At 37.0% G+C, this 16,084-nt stretch overlaps 1 protein-coding gene across 1 annotated transcript in view; it reads left to right on the top strand.

Moving 5' to 3' along the window:
* The window catches only part of LOC131043741 (uncharacterized), a 42,293-nt gene that overhangs the window by 25,149 nt on the left and 1,060 nt on the right, over positions 1-16,084 (top strand). The window contains exons 4-7 of the mRNA XM_057976973.2: positions 3-312; positions 2,615-2,705; positions 14,174-14,516; positions 14,979-15,127. Coding sequence (XP_057832956.1) covers positions 3-312; positions 2,615-2,705; positions 14,174-14,516; positions 14,979-15,127 — 893 coding nt within the window. The remainder of the gene's footprint in view (positions 1-2; positions 313-2,614; positions 2,706-14,173; positions 14,517-14,978; positions 15,128-16,084) is intronic.

Below are 16,084 nucleotides of genomic sequence, written 5' to 3'. Positions count from 1 at the left end.
AGGCTGAACATGAAGCTCAAAGAATGCGAAATCAAGAGTTAGTAAAGATGCAAGAAGAATCATCAATGCGTCAAGAACAGGCCAGGCGTGCAACAGAAGAGCAAATACAAGCACAGCGGCGTCAGACAGAAAAAGCACGTGCAGATATTGACAGAGAAACTATCAGGGTTAAGGCAATGGCTGAAGCAGAAGGAAGAGCTCATGAAGCAAAACTAGCTGAGGATGTAAATAAAAGGATGCTGTTAGAACGAGCAAATGCTGAAAGAGAAAAATGGCTTGCAGCGATTAATACAACTTTTGACCACATAGGAGGTACCTTGGACTCGATAGCTTTCTAAATTGTTTCAATTTGTAATCCGCAGAATGGTTTGACTTGTTGAAAGAATTACTTCACTTTATTTTTTTGAAGGGTCACAAATAGGAGACCTCTTCCATGACATAAACACTCAACAATAACACCCCAACAATGACACCCCAGCAGAGTTTGAATCTTTGTGGCAAAAACCACAACACCACAATTTAATCATCACACTATGCCGATACCTGCTGAAAGGATTACTTCATTGGTCATGGTACTGGTTTGGGTTTGAGGGCTCGATTCACGTGTTCAGCCAAAATTTTTCTCAGATAAAAAATATAAGACATAGTATACATGCTTCCTAATATATTTAAATTTTAATGTATATTTATAATCTTTATACAATATTTAATAAAGTTAATTATAATATATTATATTATAAAATATTAAAAATAACAATAATGTAGTATACTAATATTAAAAATTAATTTACATAACTCCTAATCTTTTTTAAGTAATAGTAATATTAATAATTTATTTAAATAAATCTTTAGTATTAATAATAAAGATTTTTTATTTGATTGGTATTATTAATAATCTGATTATTAACATAACAAATCTTTATTATTAATGATTATTATTAACACAACAACCTATAAATAAATTGCGTATAAACAAATCTTTATTATTAACATAACAGTCTAAATAAATTGCATGCCCTATTTCAGTGAGCCTCTTGCACCTGTCCCAGTCAATGAAGGAAATCTCATCAAACAACTGATTAGTTGGTTATAAACAAGATTGGTTATGATCAGTTAGCATTTTTGTTTGGTCTGCTTGCGGTCTGATTTTTACCTCGTCTATGGTTTTTGGTTTGATAAACATTTGATTCAGCGTAGGACACTGATATTTCTGCTGGATTCTTCAAGGGTACAGGCAAATTCGTTTGGGACAAATACACAATTGGTCATATGCACCCAAACAGAATCCTCGATGAATTGGCTCAGAATCTGTACCAGGTCTGAACCAGGTAGAATCTTGGGCAAATGTGGGGCGAGCATGGGCGAACTTTCCTCCCAAACACGATTTTTTTAAAATTTTCTTTGCAAAAACACCCGAATTTGTAATTTATATTTTTGGCATATCGTATGACTGAACCTAGCTGTACCAAACTTGGGGAAAAGCTTAGTAGACTACTAAACCTGAACACAAACCATGAACAAGAACCTGGAAACAAACATCAACCAACAATTTAGGTTTAAAGGAGTTGTAGCAAGTTTTTTGGGAAGTGTGAGCATCAGAGAGCTTGTGTTGTATTGGGACATTGTCTTTTGTCCAAGATAAGTCCTTGAAAGCATACTTGAAAGCAAGAGATCACTGTAATCGGCTCATGAGATAATGGCTTGAGGATAAGCAACATTCTGCTGGAGTTTTTCCCAAGTTTGGGTTTTCCTAGGTAATATTGCTGTTTAACACTCTTTGAACATGGATACATGCTTCATTCCTTTGATAATTGCTCCTGTCAACTACTGACTGCACTTTTAGGGATTGTTTTCCCTTATTTCTGCACATGGGACAGCAACTTTTGCAATCAATTCACATCTGTTTTGATGAATTAAATTGTGGACTTTCTACACTAACTACAGATCAATTCTGAACTGTTAGAACAATGATGATTGATGTATATCTGTGTAAGTTTGCATTTGCATATTGTTTTGATTTCCATTTCTCCATTGTAGTTCTGTGCTTCAGTAACTGTTAAGAATCTGGACATAATAATTAGTGCTATGAATGCAACCATTATCAATGCATAGAGAAAATTCCCCCTTATTCTGTTCCATAAGGATTCAATTAGTGCATGGACCAGACATTTGGGAGATGAAGCTTAGCGTATGAAATGTTTTGGTGGATGGAAGAAAGAAGCAGATGAGGATAATTCTTTGATCACGGAGACTTCTCTTTAGTAAAATTCAGCATATGTAAAGGAGGCAATGGATGTGAAAGCACATTGGGACTCCAAGGGGATATTTATACAATTATTGGATGAATGCAGAAAGTTGAAATTTATATTTGCTATTTGCTTCCAAATAGGTTCAGTTACGAGATCTCAAATATAGTTAGCAATCAAGATTACAGTCTTCATCACACAAGACAAATAAAAAACTTATCATTTATGAAATTATGAGTTTTTCTGGGTTGGTAGTTAATTAAGTGTTTGGATTCAACCAAATATGCCATCATTAAAACAAATTAGCTTATTGTGTTTCTACTATTTTTAAAAATCTTGCTCTGACTGAACATTTCAACTATTTGCAGGGGGTTTGAAAGCATTATTGACAGATCAGAATAAATTGGTTGTGGCTGTTGGTGGAGCAACAGCACTTGCAGCTGGAATTTACACTACGAGGTTTTTTTTCCTTATTTTTTTTTCCGTGCATATATAATGTGCATTTTACTTATAACAGTGACATTACTGTAGTAGCTAGTATGATTTGCACTTAATAACATCATGTTTCTGATTATGTTCTCTATTTTTATGAACACTTAAAGATCTTTCTCCAAATTTGATAGTTATTTGTAATCTTCTTTTCCTGGAGTTATTCTGGTTATGTGTTAATGGAAAATATTATGAAAGGAGGTCAGATTTAGGAAACTCCTATTACACAGTTAATTGGTAAATAATTGAATGAATTAAAAGAATGATCAAAAGATCATTTATAGAGTTACAAGATTGATGTTTCCATAAAGAAACAGTTGACAACTGAAACAAAATTAGAAACTCCTAATATTTACAATATTGCCCATTAATAATTAATAACTAAGATATTATTCTAATACCCTCCCTTAATGGTCAATCTGTCTACTACACCAAGTTGCCACTTGAACTTAACAAACTTATCTGGATGTAGGGTCTTGGTGAGGATGTTTGTAGTCTGGTCCTCAGTAGGAACATACTGCAAATCCACGGATCCATCTTCAACCAGCTCGCAGATGAAGTGACAATGAAGCTTGACATGCTTGGTTCGCTCATGGAAGATTGGATTTTTGGCGAGTTTGAGCACCCCTTGATTGTCATAGAAGAGGGGTGTAGGACTTGCTTGAGACATCTGGATGTTTGAAAGCATCCTTCGAAGCCAAACTGCCTCACAAGCTGCTTTGAATGTTCCTCGATATTCAACTTCGGTTGAGGAAAGAGCTACAACCTGTTGCTTCTTATTGGTCCAAGTGACAACACCTGTGCCCAAACTGAAGACAAACTCGGATGTGGACTTTCTGTAATCAACAGAGCTTGCCCAATCCGAATTTGTGAAACCGATGAGTCTGGGATCTTTGGTCCGTCCATAAAGGATACCAAAGTCTGAAGTGCCCCTGACATACCACAGGATCCGCCTTGCTGCAGCCTAATGATCTGATGTAGGAGTTGTCATGAAGCGGGAAATGTAACTCACTGCATAGCTCAGATCAGGTCTAGTGGCAGTGAGATATATTAAACTGCCCACTAGTTGCTTGAAATTGGATTCATTCTCAACTGGAGAACCAGATTTGGCCGACAACTTCAGGCATTTCTCCATAGGTGTAGATGTTGGTTTGCAGTCTTGCATTCATAACTTGTCTAGTAGAGCCCTGGCATTTTTGGACTAAGTGATGAAGATGCCATGAGACTGTTGCCAAACCTCAACACCTAGGTAGTAGTGCAGAAGCCCAAGGTCGATCATGTCAAAAGACTGGCATAAATTCTGCTTGATTCCCTGAATCAAAGATGTCGGACTGCCAATGATGATTAGATCATCCACAAATAACCAGAAGGATGATATCACTGCCAGTGGTCTTGACATACATATTTGAGTTAGGACTCCTTTGGAAACCTTGATCTATGAGGTACTTATCAATTTTCATGTGCCATGCCCGAGGAGCCCGTTTCAGGCCATAGAGTGCTTTCACCAGTTTGAGCACCTGGTGTTCTTTTTCCGACAACCTTGAATCCAGGAGGTTGTGTCGTGTAGACCTCTTCCTGTAACTCACCATTCAAGAAGGCACTCTTGATGTCCATTTGATGGACCTTCTAGCCACACTGAGTTACCATGGCTAGGACTAATTTGATGGTGCTTATCTTTGCTGTCTAAGCAAAGGTCTCCTCGTAATCAATTCCTTTACGCCGAGAGAAGCCTTTGATAACGAGATGAGCCTTGTACATCCAAAGTACCATCAACCTTGTATTTGACCTTATAGAACCATTTGCATCCAATGGGTTTCTTCCTTGGAAGAAGATCTGACAGAACCCGTGTGTTATTTTTTAGCAAGCTGTGATGCTTAGTTGCCATAGCTTGTTCCCACTTAGGTATCCCTTTCGCCTCTGTGTATGTTTGAGGTTCATGCACATTGTGAATTTTGGCCATGAGAGCAAAATTGACATAATCGGGGTGCTTGCTCTGCTTTCGAGCAGTTCTACCCTCGATGAGCTCATCATCATGAAGATCAACAATTGTCTTAGCCCACCATTTAGGTCGGAGAGTAGAAGTGCCACCATTAGATGCAGGAGGTGCAACAAGATCGAGATCATCAAACAGAAGATTGGATGAATCCTGAGGAAAATTAGGTGGTACAGCTGCATGTCTAGGTGATCTTGCAGGAGAAGGAACTAGTGTACGTGCAAGAACTAGAACAACTGAAGCCCTCCCATCAGGTGGACCTAATGGAAGACGAACACTCTAGTCTGAAGCCTTGAAAGGCTGATCCTTTGAATCCACGACTGGAGGAGAGAGTTCAAAAGGCCCTCATTCCTCATCAAAAACCACATCACGATTGAAGGTGAGATGATATGTGTCAACCAATCGGTAGGCCTTGTGATTATCACTGTAGCTGGTGAGCATGAGTTTCAAGCTCTTGGCTTCCAACTTGGTGCGTTGAGCATCAGGGATCCAAACAAAAGTAGTGGAGCCAAAAACTTTCAAGTGACTAATTTTGGGCTCGCGGCCTAACTAGGCCTCTTCCAAAGTCTTCTTCTTCATAGCTATTGTAGGAGACTGACTCAAAAGACAGATTGCAGTGTTAACTGCTTCAGCTCAAAACTTCTTTGGAACACTCTTGTGTTCAAGCATAGACCGGGCCATTTCGGTAATTGTGCGGTTTCTTCGATCAACGACACTGTTTTGCTGAGGGGTGTAAGGTGTAGTGAGTTGGTGCTTGATGCCATGTTGTTCACAGAAATGGGAGAAGGCAAAAGAACAAAATTCTCCCCCATTATTAGATCGAAGAGTAACAATAGGTTGACCAGGCTCTTTTTCTACTAATGCTTTGAACTTTTGAAACACAACAAACACCTTTGGTTTTTGATGAAGGAATTACACCCACATTTTTTCGATTGAAATCATCAACAAAAAGTAAAAAACACTTGGACTCAGTAATAGAGGGAGTAGCCATAGGTCCACTGATATCAACATGGACCAGTTGTAGTACCTTGGAAGCTCTCTAGGAGTTGCCATCCGAAAACAGAGTCTGATGCTGCTTCCCAGCTTGACATGCTCCACAAACTCTGAGGTTCTGAGTTTGGATCTCTAGCAATCCGATGACAAGATCTTCTCGAACAAGTTGAGAAAGATAGTGCACATTTAAGTCCCCATAACGCTGATGCCAAAGTGTACTAAAAGAGGAGTGCTTGGCTTCCATGGCAAGCTCCCGAGAATCACCAGAATCAACAGTCTGAATAGACCATGATCCTCAAGACCCACGGCAACAATAGACTGAGTCTCCCGATCAATGATATTGCACTGATGTAAACTGAAGGTCATGTCAAGCCGAGGAGAATGTCTCAAAATTTGACTGATTGAGAGAAGATTGAGTTCCATTCCTGGAACATAGTACACGTTGAGGAAAATCAATTTTCTCCCTCTAGACTGAATCTGCACATTACCCTTTCCGACAATGGTGTACTCTTCCCCTCCAAAAATAACTGAATTTGAGTAAGGTTGAAAATTAGTGAACTAATCTCGGCGATGAGTGAAGTGGCGTGAGGCACCTGAATCAATATACCAGGCATAAGAATTTACATGGTCTGCAAGTCTTTTTGCCATAAAGGCGTAAAAGGCAGACTCGCTTTTCTTAGTGTGCTCCTCTACATTTGCTTTAGGCTGTGAACCACTTTGCTTGGCCTATGCAGCCAAGTGTGTATGACACTCGAGTTTCATATGACCAAACTTATGGCAGTAATTTCATTGAACACTTTTCTTCTTCGAGCCTTTCGATGTATAGCCGAGGGTTTATGTTGAGAAGACTAAGATTTGCCTTTATCCTTATGAAAGGATTTTCTTGCAAAAGCTTGTTCTGTAGAGGATGAGCTTGTACTGTTGCCGAACTGCTACTTCCATCGATCCTGTAGTAGAAGTTTAGTGCAGAGATTAGTGAACTTTAGATCAACACTAGTTGAGGTGATGTTGAGTGTTTCGACAAAATGCTTGTAGGACTTTGGCAAACTTTTGAAGGCGATGATGACCATGGCCTCCATATTATGACCAGTGGCTTCTAACTGATCACGGATGTCTTTGATCTGATTGAGATGCTCCTGAAGGGATTTGTGCTCATCCATGACAATAGAGAAGAGCATATCTCGGCAGTTGTTTTGCCGAAAGGTATCTGAGGATGCTGATGGTTGGTCACTGAGATCTTGATGAGCACGACAACTTCACGATTTTGTTCATCAAACTTTGTTTGATGAGGACCAGTTGCAGTTTCCAAGGATCAATTGATCGATGACACGATACTCAAAAATTGTGAACTTCCGTTGCTTCCGGGTATTATAATTTCTGCCATTGAATTTCTGACTCCCCTCAAGTAGAATATTTGTCAGAGATGCCATCAGGAAAAACTGAGGTCAAAGCTGGTTGACCGAATGACAACATGAATATCGAGGTAGGAGTTGATCAACGCGTGAAAAGGCATAAAGCTTGCACTGATTTCGAGGCAGAATAGTAAATTTTTGGACACAGATCCCAATGTATGGATTTTGGATGACCCAGAAAAAATCTGACAGAAAGCTAGAAATATGCTGAAAAAACCCAGAAAAAGGTGATAAAAACCCGATTTTTTTTGAGGGTTCGTAATAAAACCCTTGACACAGAAACAAAGGGTAAAAAACCCTATTTGCGGAGTAGAATCCTGTGAAACCAAATTGCGGAATGAGCCATAATGAGCTGCAGATGAAAATTTTTGTTCGCGCGGGTTGTAACATGTATAGGTGTGGGCTGAAAATCGCAGGTCGTGCGCAGATTGAAATGGCGTGAACAAATAGAAAACCCTCGATTTGCAGAAAATCTGCTCAGATACAAAAACAATGAATAGAGAACGCGGCAAAGACGAAAAAATTTGCAGGTCACTAAACTTTTCTGCTGGCGCCAATAACACAAAATTGCGCTTGCAGACAGAAAGAACACACATAGATCGTGTTGCAGAGCAAGAACAGAGGTCGTGAGCAGGAGAAAAAATGTTCACTGCGATCAAGAGCAGACAACACAGAGATCATGTGAAGGGCAGAAGCAGGCGTGAAAAATCGCAGAGAGTAGAATGGGTGCGAAAAAAATCGTGTGGGTCACAGATTCGAAAAAGCAAAAAACCCTGAGCAGGTTTTTGAAAAGATTATTGAAAATTGATTCGAATATTTTTTTCACTAAAAAACATTTAGAATTATAAAAATCTTTTTAAATTTTTTTTATTCCCTGAGCTCTGATACCATATTACACAGGTAATTGGTAAATAATTGAATGAATCAAAAGATTGATCGAAAGATCATTTATAGAGTTACAAGATCGATGTTTCCATAAAGAAACAGTTGACAACTGAAACAAAATTAGAAATTCCTAATATTTACAATATCATACAATATTGACCATTAATAATTAATAACTAAGATATTATTCTAATGACTCCCACATAATGTATGTCAGTTTAATAATTTCACTTTGCATCACATTTGATTTGATGAAATGCATCATTTTTTTAAAATTGCAGTATATGACATTGTTACTTGCATTGGGAATTGGGATGAGCATCACAAGTTTTGGTTGGTGGGGGATGTGTCTATTTGTTGCAAACAACAATTGCATTTATGTTTGATCCTTTTTGCATGTTATTACAAATATGCAAATTCATATTATTGATTTAAATACGTTAGGCTTTTCAATGCAAATAGTTCTGAAGTTGGTCCTGCTTTGATCATGGAGTTCAGAAAGGTTATAACTTGTGACTCATTTTGAGCATGTTTTTTCTTTTGTACCGACAGTATCCTTATCAGTAATCTATTTAGAGGCACCTTGCCAAAGCTTAGGTGGTTGATCACTCCGCCCTGTTAGTTGGTAGAGTTCTGATGGTGGCTTGTTAACAAGCAGATGAGACGACAACATCTTTATCAATAAGTTTTTGACAGGTGCCTAGCCAATGCTTAGGTTGTTGATTGTCTCCCCTGTTGGTTGGTAGAATATTGATGGTCGCTTGTTAACACGCACATACGATAGTTGTCAAGACATTTATGTAACTAGAAGACGGTTAAGGACTTTTGCTTTGAAACCATGGATACTTTTTTCAAAAACATTAATATTGGGTGCAAATCAACATGGTGTATACTTTTCTTAAAGAGTTTAATAGGTACAAAAGTATGTATTCTCCAATATAACAATTATGAATTCATATAGTTGACATTTATGGTTAAATTATTCTTGATTTTGCACCGTGTGTTTTCCAGTCTAACAATTGTGAACACATAGATGCAATGACTATTGCTTGATTACACTTTTTTCAGCATTCTCTTTTTCAAATAAGGTAATTGTGAAAGCATAAAGGCAAGAACTATGACTTGTTAGAATCTTATATGTGCCCTTTCTGTCATTATTAAAGAATGTGAAGTTGCACTGAATTTAATCACTTCTATGGTTAAATTATTTATTAATTTGAGGAGCTATTGCATTTAGAACACTGCTTAGGTTTGGTTTGTTGTCTGTTCAACATAGGTCATGAGGTCTGAGAGGAAAATGAGAGAAGGTTTGCAGGATTAGCTCAATATAAAGTGCCAAGAGACGAAAATGGAGATTTAGAAATCAAGGATGAGGAAAGCTAAGAGATGCTTCAATATATAGGTTTCCGTGTCACCATGGGCATCTCTTGGTGCTTTATATTGAATTAATCCTGTCATCCTTATATCATTTTTCTCTCATCCCAATGATAGATAACAGAACTCGATCCAAAATATTGATGAAACTAAAATACACACTTTTTCCAGAAGCTTTTTATTTCAATCTACTCTTGAGGTTGAGTTGCATATGAATTTGAGTTATTTCATGTAGAAACCTTGCTTGAATTAAACCCGTTTTAAAGTAAAATGTCTCAAATCAAATTTTTAGTTGTTCTGACTTGCAAAAGCCTATCAATAACTTAAATTGAGAGTTTCCTGACCATTTACTCAAATATGACTTGGTCAAGTCCATTTGAAACTTGTGCCGAACTTCATTTTATTTATATTGTTTCTCTACTTTTCTTCTGAGCTCAAATGTCTCTTTCTTAAGGAGTAAGGAACTATTTGAGACCAAATGTAGATAATTGAAAGAGACATTTGAGTAGCCAGCACAATGCAATTTGCAACATGGCAGCACAATGCTATAATCAATGTCATAGCTCTTGACCATTGCCGGCTCAGAAACAAACAGTTTAATAAAGTCAAAACCACATGATTGTAATCAAGCAGCTCCCTTGGAATACTCAAATCTAATATAATAAAAAGAAAGCATCGAAAACCCACATTAAAAATCAACTCAATTTTTCCACAATTATGACAAATGCACTGTAAACAATATTATATAAATAACACAGCTCATGCCATACCGATACTTAAATATAAAAATCCGAACAACACGAATTGAAAGAATTTGGGGGATTTTTTCTCACATGTTCTACCAGCTGACTATAAATCCAACAGCACGACATGTTAGACTAATTCAACAGAAACTTTCCACCCTCCAATTCAGCCTCAACCCAAAGAAGCTCTCACATACCCTCTCAACGCTGGTTATAACCTCTGCAGGGTCATTACAATTTAAGGAAAAAAAATCATTTTAATTTAAACTAAACCAAACACTAAACATATACAACAATAAAGGACAAAAACTTCAGCAGATCGAATCTGCCATAGTTTAAAGCTACTTTAAACAGCGCAAGCAAATACATATTTCAATAAAAATAAGTGACCAAAAATTAAAACAAGATGAAAAAAAGCCATAACATTTCAAGCATACCTGAAATTTCACAGCTGCGTTTACATATGAGCACTGTAAAAGAATGTTGCAGGTTTGCACAGTGCGATTCGAACTGGTGTCAAGTCATGTCTTTTGGGAGATAGTAAGCCATCTAAAGCCTCACCAGTAAGGAGAACTTTTTCTGTAGAGAAGTAGAGATATAAAATAAAAAAATCATGGTCAAAACTATATTTTGATAGTCACAATGGAAAACAATCCAAAATCAAATGACTGGAAGACAGCTAACAATTGCTCTTCTATTGCCTTTTATTTTTCAAAATGTTGGCCTTTGATGAGAGGGCAGTGAACCAAACTATTGGAGTAGCCAACAGCTAATCTGTACTTAGTAAATGGCAACCAGTAGTGAATGGATCTACGTCACTTGATACTGCATTTATGGCAAGATATATACCCAAGCCAGGGCCAATGAGTTAGGAGCAGATTTATAGGCCAATGAGTTAGGAGCAGATTTATACACATTCATTGTAAAAATATTATAGATTTTATCTTGATGGTGTGTGGAAATTACGTCAGTGGAGAGGATAATGGAGTTCACACATCCCAAAAATTTAAAAGAAATCAATAAAAATATTCACATCTAGTAATAAATTCTACAACTTTAAGGCATGAGATAATGGCTGGAAGGTCAGATTTGATGCGATTTTATTTACAGCTGTAAAATTAGATGTGGGACAATGAATAAACAAACCAATAACTCAAAACAGTTTTACAGCAAATGGTTTTATGGCGTGAGACAGGTATCTGATTAAAAGCTCCCACAGAATATAGCCTATCGGCTAATAACTAAATTTTACAAGGGCATCCAAAGCAATCCATGTATTGGGGTACATTGTGGCCTATAAGAGATCACAGTCCTATCTCTATTGTGGTCTCATTTACTTTTATTATGACTATTACCAAAAATGTGGCATAGGCAATTGAATGGGTAGAAGGGTTAAAACTTGTCCTGTTTATATATTTCTGGCATTCGTTAGTGGAAGGTGACTCCCAATTAACCATTAAGGGAATATGCAAAGGATTGTCTCCTATTTGGAAAGTGCTCTAAAAGAAGCTAGGGACCTAATACTTGTATCTGCTTCTAACTCTGTTTATGAGAAATTAACAATACAGCAGATTTTTTAACCAATGCAAAGCCTCTCCAGGATCTTTTAGGCATGATGGTGAGCTTTTGCTTGGAGGAGTGGGAAGGTCTCCATTCATTCCTAAAATATATGCATGACTTTTAAGGAAGATTCTAATGTGGTTTGGTTTACTAGACAAAGAAAACCCGCAAGCCTGAGCCATCGTTTTCTCAGAGCTCTTAATTCCCTTCATTATGACATATCTGATCTTATCCTTTCATTATGTCCAGGATTATTATTCAATCGGGGTAGCATGGAACTGTCACTAAGAAATTATAATGTAGTGGGTAGAAGTATTAAAATTGGCATAAGACCCTTGCTTTACCCAATACCTTGTTTTCTCTGCTGTTTTTGTCCACTTTTGTGCTAGTACCCTGCCTGTTGGAGTTTTTGTTTTTGAGTTCTTCACTTGGCAATCACAGAAGAAAAGAAGGAATTGAGAGACACCCACCATGCAAGGGTTTTCTCTAATTGAAATCTTAAACATGTCTTTTGGGCAGAAGATTTTGAAACTTTGTCCATGATGAGGGTGGCTCTCAGCTAGGAAGGCACAACAAACAACAGAGGCATACACATGCCTTAATTAAGGACAATTTTTTTTTTTTGAAAGCTGGTTGTATTAGTGCAGGAAAAGGAACCGTGCTACTTTTTTTTTTGGGATATAGTAAGGACAGTGGCTGAAAACACAGGCAGTGGAGGCATCTACAGAAAATGAGGAAACTGCTTCTCTAAGGGTGGAGTTGAGTCCACCGATGGTGTGATTTGAGATATCACCAGGAGCTTACCAAGTATATCAAGGAGCTGCGGGTGGATCAAGATGAAGGGAAGAGCTTCCTAATGATTTCCAGAGCACCGAGTTACTAAAATGAAGAGGATACCAATAGAGTCTTCCCTTGTAGCTGATTAAAGCCATCACATAGTGGCTTGGGTGGGTCTCAGGTGGATACCTTGCATTTATTTACAGATACCCTATAATCTCTAGGAATGTGCTAGACCAGCAATTAGGCCCTAACTATGTTTGCCTCCATAGAGTGTTAGGTTTTGGTTTTTTTTTAATGTTTTATTATTCTTCGTTTGTGTTATTTTAAATTTCTGATTTTCACATCTGACTTGGTTAAGTTTTAGGGACTACTGAGTCTTCTAGACTTGTTTGCATCCACCCACCTCAGGACTCACTGAGTCTGGGCGATTCCTGACCTGTTTTATAACTATGGGTTGAATAGATTTATGCCATTTCAAACTCGCATTCCGGGCCAGATATTGACAGATCAAGAATGAAGTTGTGCCTTTTCTGCTTTTGATTCATTTATTTGCTTACACTTAATTATTTTCTGGTACGTTTTATGGACATTTTCTACTCTCAAATTTCTTTTTTTTTCTTTTGTAATTCTTCTCAGAACCTGCATCCCAATTATTTCTTCCAACTTGATTTGTAGTCCTTCCCAAGTGATGTGACATGCGAGTGTTTCTTTTTCTGGACTAGTATATCTTTTGAATTTTTCTGATCAAGGATCCAGATGCTAAGATCACGGTCTAGGCCCTTTAGAATGTTTAAATTATGGATAGTCATAGTTAGATTGAGATTGAGAAGAGTCAGAAAACCCTTTTCCCAAGAGTGCATTATAGGCTTTTGCCATTATATATTTTCCTTGGGCAGAGCATGGTGGTACACTCTCTAGCTGTGATTTTATCTATAAACATAGCAAGTATCATCAAAACAAGTTAGCTTAGAAGCTCCTTAGTTATTTTTTTTCATTTCTTATACTGAAAACAGTAAAAAATTTAACCGCCATAAGATAAAGCTGAAGACGGAAATCTCATTAAATGAGTGATAAGAAACCATGTATCAGATATGGTAACCGATATTTTGTGAGACTCTTGACTTTTAAAGTAAAGGTTCTTAAAGGTAAATTGTTTCTCAACAGACAAGTTGAAAGTCTAATTATGACATAAATCTTTGTGAATAGAGGAATATGGCTGTAAAACTCAGTACATTTGTTGGAACTCAGTGTGTTGTAGCATAGTACATGTTAAAGGATATAATTGTACTTAAAGATAATGAAAAGGGTTTATATTGAACTCTCTTAGCGTGAGAAATGGGGATGCTGTTTTGTTAGCTCAAACTAAAGTGAACCCTAACAATACAGGGATTCACTTATGAGAAAGTTAGTGACATTTGGCTACCATCATCAAATAGAATATTAAAAAATGAATACAGATATACAAGGGATGAATTTCAAGCAATGTTTGAGATAGTTTTAATTTTGTTTTGAGCAAATTTTACTGTAATTGTTGATTTATTCAATTACGACTACAATAAGACTCTTTGGTGCCCCTTATAATGCATGTGATTTAAAAGGGATCATCTATCCAATCTGTTTGTGACAATACTTGGAGTTTAGGTTAGGTTTCTTGTTTGAAGTTTTGACTGATTGTTATATTTGTTTTTGATTCCACAGAGAAGGTTCCAGGGTTATTTGGAGCTATATTGATAGAATATTGGGTCAGCCTTCATTGATACGAGAGTCGTCAAGAGGAAAGTATCCATGGTCAGGTTTTTTCTCTCGTGTCAAGAGTTCCTTTTCTAAATCTCACAACTCAATGGGAGAGAAGGATCCTGGAAAAAGTGGAAATGCTTTTGGTGATGTTATTCTTCATCCTTCGTTGCAAAAGAGAATTGAACAAATTGCTTCTGCAACTGCAAACACTAAGACTCATCAGGCTCCTTTCCGAAATATGCTTTTTTATGGACCTCCAGGCACGGGCAAAACAATGGCAGCAAGGGAACTTGCTCACAAATCGGTAAATTATTTTCTATGTAACTTTGACCTTATATATAACATATCTTCAAAATCTGGTGAGGCTCTGTTCTGTTTTTGTCTCATAGATTTGCCAACTGGGTTAAAATGTAATATTGTGATCATTATTCCACTCCCGTTTAGCTTCTGGAGAATATCAAGGCAGTCTTGTAAATGCCTCTGGTGAAGGCATTACCATGATTACGTCCAATTTTGTTGTGCTATTCTCTTCATGTTGTTATATGATTTCTATGGTTTAAGTGGAACCCCTATCAGCTACAGTTCGCTGTACTTGAAAGATTTGATGTTTGGGTTCTTGGATGGTGATGAACTTAGAAATTAGAATGCCTAGTGTCTACATTGAAAAATTGAAGGTCAATATTTCATTATTTGGGATATTTAGAGTTGAAGCAGTCTTCTTGCAATTTGTATATGTCAGTATTTGCTACTAATGTGAATTTTACAGGGTCTCGAATATGCATTGATGACTGGAGGAGATGTAGCTCCATTGGGTTCTCAGGCTGTTACTAAAATTCATCAACTCTTTGACTGGGCTACAAAATCAAGGAAAGGGTTACTACTTTTCATTGATGAAGCAGATGCTTTTCTATGCGAGTATGTAATCTTTCCTGCATATCTCAGGATTTTTATTTTCTAATATTCCTTGAAATTTTTTAGACAATAAGATTACTTTGCTTTTAGATTCCATTATTATATCTTAACCAATTAGATGCAAAGTAAAGTGTTCTTTAGAGATTCACACCTTTTTAGGCAACGGGGTTTTGTTTTCTTTTTTTTGTATTTTTATAAATCTAAAATTGTAGACTGAATATTGTGTTCTATTATTTATCTAAAAAACAAGTTGTACTTTTATGGTATTCCAAACATGTGAAATGTTATCAGGCCTCGGCGATTGGTTAATGTTCTTTTTTCTTTTTTGACTGCATTAGTAGCAACTGCTGCATTGGCTTGAAGGTTCCTTGCTTATCCAATTCTTGGGTACTCTACTCAAAAGGGTACCTAACCCTGCTTCTGAATGTTCATACTTGCATTCCATATTTGGCCTAATGGTTGGATGCAGATAGCCATTTATTAGTGAATGGGAAGCCCATCTGCTGAGTTATTACATCTTAGAGTTTTAGTTAGCTGGGAAAGCAATATGTGTGCAGTAGTTGTTTTCCTTCTCCTCAATGCTATGTTCTTGAATCAGAATTTCAGTAGTTGTCTTGCCTTCTTACCTGATTGATTGATTGCAGTTCATTCTGGTGTCTTGGTTTTGAGGTTTGGGTTTGCTAATGAGAGGGCTGTATTAAACTTGTTATGTATATTGTTCTATTGGCTATGGGCTTGCTCATATACCTGTATTTATGTTTGTTATTGCTTGTAATGGTTGACAAATCTTAAGTCTGCATCTTGAATTAATGGAAATTACCTAAATTTTTCATTCATGTTTATAGAATTTAAGCATCTTTCTTCTTTGAATGCCAGAAGCATGTTTGAAAGTATGAACTAAGATTAACGGGTTTAGATTCTAACTTAAGAGTTGCACAATTTGGTTTGAAATGCTATGAG

Source organism: Cryptomeria japonica, chromosome 2 (genome assembly GCF_030272615.1).
Source record: "Cryptomeria japonica chromosome 2, Sugi_1.0, whole genome shotgun sequence".
Taxonomy (NCBI): Eukaryota; Viridiplantae; Streptophyta; class Pinopsida; order Cupressales; family Cupressaceae; genus Cryptomeria; species Cryptomeria japonica.
This window is presented reverse-complemented; position numbering and strand designations above follow the sequence as displayed.